Source organism: Penaeus vannamei, chromosome 3, assembly GCF_042767895.1.
Source record: "Penaeus vannamei isolate JL-2024 chromosome 3, ASM4276789v1, whole genome shotgun sequence".
Lineage (NCBI taxonomy): Eukaryota > Metazoa > Arthropoda > Malacostraca > Decapoda > Penaeidae > Penaeus > Penaeus vannamei.
This window is the reverse complement of record NC_091551.1, coordinates 10,868,830-10,873,829: the sequence shown is the minus strand read 5'-3', so window position 1 is coordinate 10,873,829 and position 5,000 is coordinate 10,868,830. Positions and strand designations below refer to the sequence as shown.

The following is a 5,000-nucleotide window of genomic DNA, read 5'->3' as shown; positions in this document are numbered from 1 at the left end:
GTTAGGCCTAGTTGTAATACAGTCAGAAAATTAGCAGATTGTATTATTGTAATGAGTTGAAGTTTTACAGCAAGTTTATGAATAAGTATTTGTTAATAACTATTCAATTTCTTTTTATAGCTGACAGTTAAGAAAATCCTCAGTATAACTCAAGCAGACCGCATCATACCCCAATATGTCATATACAGTGCCACATTATCCAACTCCAAACAGTAAATATATGTCTGTAACTTTGTGCAGTGGGTGATGCGTGCTGTCGAGCGCCAGATGATGGCTGTTGCACGAATGGAATTCACTCCTGTTGCTTCATCTCTTTGGGCAGCCCTGGATGATGCTATCTGCCTTAAAGACTGTGAAATCTACAGTTATAATCCAGGTAAGTCTTCTTTTTTTCCAGATGAGTGATTCAAAAAGATTTATACAGCCATTATAAACCTTGTTTGTTTTAATGTTCTTGGAGGAGTTGTATTGTAGAGATTGATTTAAAATTAATTATTTCAGGAAAATTCCTATCAGAAATTGTCACTTTTTATTCCATATCAGTCTGGTTCATATAATGCAAATGTTAAAGCAAATGATTTCTCTTCTTAAATATTACCTTGGTAAAGCAACCCATTATTCCTTTGTCTCCCTTCCAGACCTGACCTCTGACCCTTATTCTGAGGATGGTTGCCTTTGGTCTTTCAATTACTTCTTTTACAACTCTCGTCTCAAACGCATTGTGTTCTTCACGTGCCGGTCCGTCTCACAGTACTGTGGATCCCCTCATGACTCTGGCCTCATTGGGGACTCCAGCATGGATTTTGAAGATGACTATTGAAGAGAAGTTTGGTGCCAGAATAGTCACTGGGCTCTACAGATTTTTTTATTTTATTTAGATTTGATATTCACAGGACATCAAAGAAAGTGTGGCTTTACATGGAATTAACATTTTATTATTATTTTTTCTTTCTTTTTCAGTTTTTTGTTTTTATAAAAACAGATACAAAGACTTGAGTCCAGAATGCCAGTAAATTGATGGTCTAAGGTATTTAAGAGAGGTTGAACCCTCTATATGTTAAAGATAATATTCTTACTGTATGAGTAAGAATGTTAAAGATACATTTATTTAGTATATAAAACTTTTTTAATTGCTGTATACACATACATTCAATATACATTACATACATGCTTATAACATGAAGACAAGTAAATGCCTTATGAACTCTGAAGGTCAATATTATCAGTAAAACTGATGAAAGGTAAAACAGGACACTCCGTTTCTTTCAAATCCATTACTACGGTAATGAGAAGTTTTGCATAAGTAATGTCAATAACTTTTCTGTTCTAGTAGAACTAATGTCATTATTCCTTTTTGCTGAATAATTTGCTTCTTGTGGTAGAATTGTACAGAAATGTTTATTTTATTTTGTTTGGCGTGTAGATAAATAACAGCTTATTTTTTGCCCACGAAATACTTGCTGGACTGTTCCTTTCAAAGGAATTATGTCAGGTTGTTAGATGAGGATGTCTAGGTGTGGTACTGTTTGTTAGTACTATTACTATCATTTTTGGTTTAAATGTAGACACAGTGGTGAAGGTTCTGTTAACATTTCTGTATAGCCTAATTTTTATAGATGCTGTAATAACAAATGAGATTTAGTTCTAGGTTATAAATAGGGAAGCATTTGGTATCAAGTATTCTTTTATATGCAAATCTTGTGTTTGTTATATGTTTTATTTTGAAATGCATTATCCTGAAGTGTTTTTAATATCATAAAGGGAATTTTTTGAGTTTCCTTAGTAGAGAATATATGTTTGTAGCAGGTGTGTTACAGTATTGTAATAGACGCATTTTAGTTTGAAACAACTTCAAGTATATATGCTGGATATTTTTTTCTTTATGCACCTGGTGTATAAAGAGGCTAACATGTTACTTTATATTTATGCATAAGGTATTAAGAAAAGGGAAAACTTTAGAGTTGATAGTAGCTTGTAATTTATTATCATTATTATTAGCATATGAGGGCTAGTCACAAAAAAGTAAAGTACAAAAAAATATAACCATCATATCTAATATAGATTGTGAGAGAGACCCTCTACATTATTTGCCATAGTATTAGAAGTGCAAAAGATGCCATGTATTCTATAGCAGTATAATACACATTTATTTCTATGAGTGGAGCCTGTTGTTATATGTATAATTTTTTTCTCTTTAATGTCTGCTTGATAAAATGGCTTGTAATTTGGATGGATGTATTTTTCAGCGCATACACTAATTGTATATACTGATATATCTTGAATTTGGTACCTGCAAGTCAAATATGACTTAGAAGAATCTGTGAAATTATTTATTTAATTATTGAAAACCAGTGAAGATAATGTTGATTTTCACCCCTAGAAATCTGGGTGATGGCATGTACTTAATGGTTTTGGAATGTGAAAGGCTAATAGTATAAGGTTAAAGTAATATTTTAGTATATAGATGGAAAAAAAGAGAAAGACAATTGTTTCTCATCATCATAAGGAAAACTGATTCATACTAATGTTTCCAATTAAAAGTCAATTTTTATTTTGTACAATAGAATAAGTATTTTTATGTAAACACTTCATAAGCAAGGAAACATTATCATACTGATTAGGAAAAATGTTTTCCTAGGCAGAAGGTTGATTTGGTACTTGGATAGGCTAGGTTAGTGCCAATGAAAATCTTACAAGAAAACAAACAAGAAAGTAGAAATGCAGTATTTGCCAAACGGAAAAAAGCACTTTGCCAGAAAGTACCATGTATTTGGCACATATAACTCGGGGAAAAAAGTATGCAGGGGAGCAGACAAACCTTTATATTCAGATATTCAATGCTGCCTCCTTTGCCGCATATATAGAGAAACTCATAAATGCCTGCTGGAATTTCAGTACATATAAAAAAGAAATACATGGACACTGCCCAGGTCAGTTCATCAGGCATGCTTTATATTTATTCTCATATTACACCAAGTATAATAGTTTAAGCTTTTTGTTTTCTCCCTTCATCCTGACCAGTGTACACATGTATGATATAACTTTTAAGATATACACATTCATAAACTTCAGTGATGCCAATTAACTCATTAAATGTCTCATGTGTAGTCTTGATGTCACCTTCCATTGTGCATATATTTCTCTTTTAAATCATATCAGCAAAAACCTTTATACACTGTCCATATTTGAGGAGTCTATTTGATTTGTTTTGTTTGTATGGAAATACCTGTCCACAGCACAAACAGGATGGGTGAAAACATATATTTTTATGTAGTACTGCAAGAATCTTAATAACCCAAATAAAAAAACAAAAAGCTCAGAAAGTGTTTCACTGAATTCCCTCTGTAAGGATATTGTTCTACAAACCAAGTTTTAGTATATATGGGTGAACTGTTAAGAAAAAAATACACATGCTTCCACTATTTGCTGAACTGTAAATACTAGAGGAATGTCCTTGTGCTAAATGAAGGAATTCATGATCAATGAATATAAAACCATTTATAATTACTATGGGAGTTTACTGCAGTGTATTTATACATTCTTATAACATAACTAAATTTTCAACAATTGTCTGATTATTTAATTACCAGAGTAATAACAAAAAAGATTGAGGAGACATCTTTATGCATATGATATTACATTTACTGTGCCTGTATTTATATATTTTTAAGGTAAAATATGCACTTGAATTACTGGTGATAACTGATGAAAAGCAAGACTATTTATGACTGTCATTTGATAATTGTAGCATTCAGCCAGTTATCACCTACTTGTCAAGTGCATAAAAAAAAGAAAAGAAAAAAAAAAAACAGGAAGATGGTGATTCTTCCTATTCTGTGCTTTCTTGAAAAAATCTTAGACATATAGGTCTAGTCCCTCCATGAAGTTTACTTTTTTACAGATTATATTTGATAAAACAAATCAGATAATGCACAAACTTATGATCTCTTCAGTTCTATCTTTATATGAATTAATTTGTTTCTCTTTGGTAATACCAAACACCTACTAACAAGACTAGCTACCAAGCTCCATATCCCTCATTCCCTAATATATTTTAAAATTAAACTATTTTTTTACAGTTACTCTACATAAATTATGATAAGTACATTACAATTTTTTTTACATACCAAATAATCCTACAAAGCTTTAAATTAATGTCATGGGTACACAGCATTCACAACCATTTTCTTCTCCCTCACATGGCAAGTACTTCCAAGTCGCTATATATGAATATATTTTCAAGTGTGTTCAGGGTAATGTCATTCATAATTGATGAGGTTCTGAAAAGGTGCTACAGAACTTCGTCTTAGTAGCCGAACCTAATTACATCTCTATATACAAAGATTACAAAACTCAGAAAGCTACTGTTTAAACATTGTCATAAACAGAATGACAAGGAATAGGAAGGCAAAAAAATTCATCCAAGGGCAAAATAGAATTTTAAAAAAGTGTAAGGGAACAAATTTGCCCATTTAAAATAATCTATTTTAAGCACACCAAAAGACCGCCAAGGTAGAAAATCTAACTTGAATGTTCTGAAAGTAAGCATGTTAGCTGAATGAAATAACATACTAAATAGATTGCTGCATATTACATTTGCATCCAAACTGCATATATGCCGTAAAGCTAAATCATGCTTTATAATTAGATTTTGATGAAAAATAAGAACGGAAAATACAGGTTACTCAGAATTATGTGTGTGTGTATGTATATGCATATGTTTAACTGTGTGTATGTGTATGTGTGTGTATGTATGTATGTGTGTGTGTGTGTGTGTGTGTGTGTGTGTGTGTGTGTGTGAGTGTGAGGGTGAGGGTGAGGGTGAGGGTGAGGGTGAGGGTGAGGGTGAGGGTGAGGGTGAGGGTGAGTGTGAGGGTGTAAGTGTGTGTGTGTGTGTGAGTGTAAGTGTGAGGGTGTGATTGTGTGAGTGTGTGTGTGTGTGTGTGTGTGTGTGTGTGTGTGTGTGTGTGTGTGTGTGTGTGAGTGAGTGAGTGAGTGTG

General features: G+C 32.6%; 1 protein-coding gene across 1 annotated transcript in view; it reads left to right on the top strand.

Moving 5' to 3' along the window:
* LOC113805991 (repressor of RNA polymerase III transcription Maf1) overlaps nt 1-3,323 on the top strand; it is a 3,714-nt gene extending 391 nt beyond the window's left edge. The window contains exons 1-2 of the mRNA XM_027357079.2: nt 1-376; nt 639-3,323. The exon at nt 1-376 is cut by the window's left edge and continues 391 nt beyond it. Coding sequence (XP_027212880.2) covers nt 247-376; nt 639-820 — 312 coding nt within the window. The 5' untranslated portion in view covers nt 1-246 and the 3' untranslated portion in view covers nt 821-3,323. The remainder of the gene's footprint in view (nt 377-638) is intronic.
* The last annotated feature ends 1,677 nt before the right edge of the window (nt 3,324-5,000 follow it).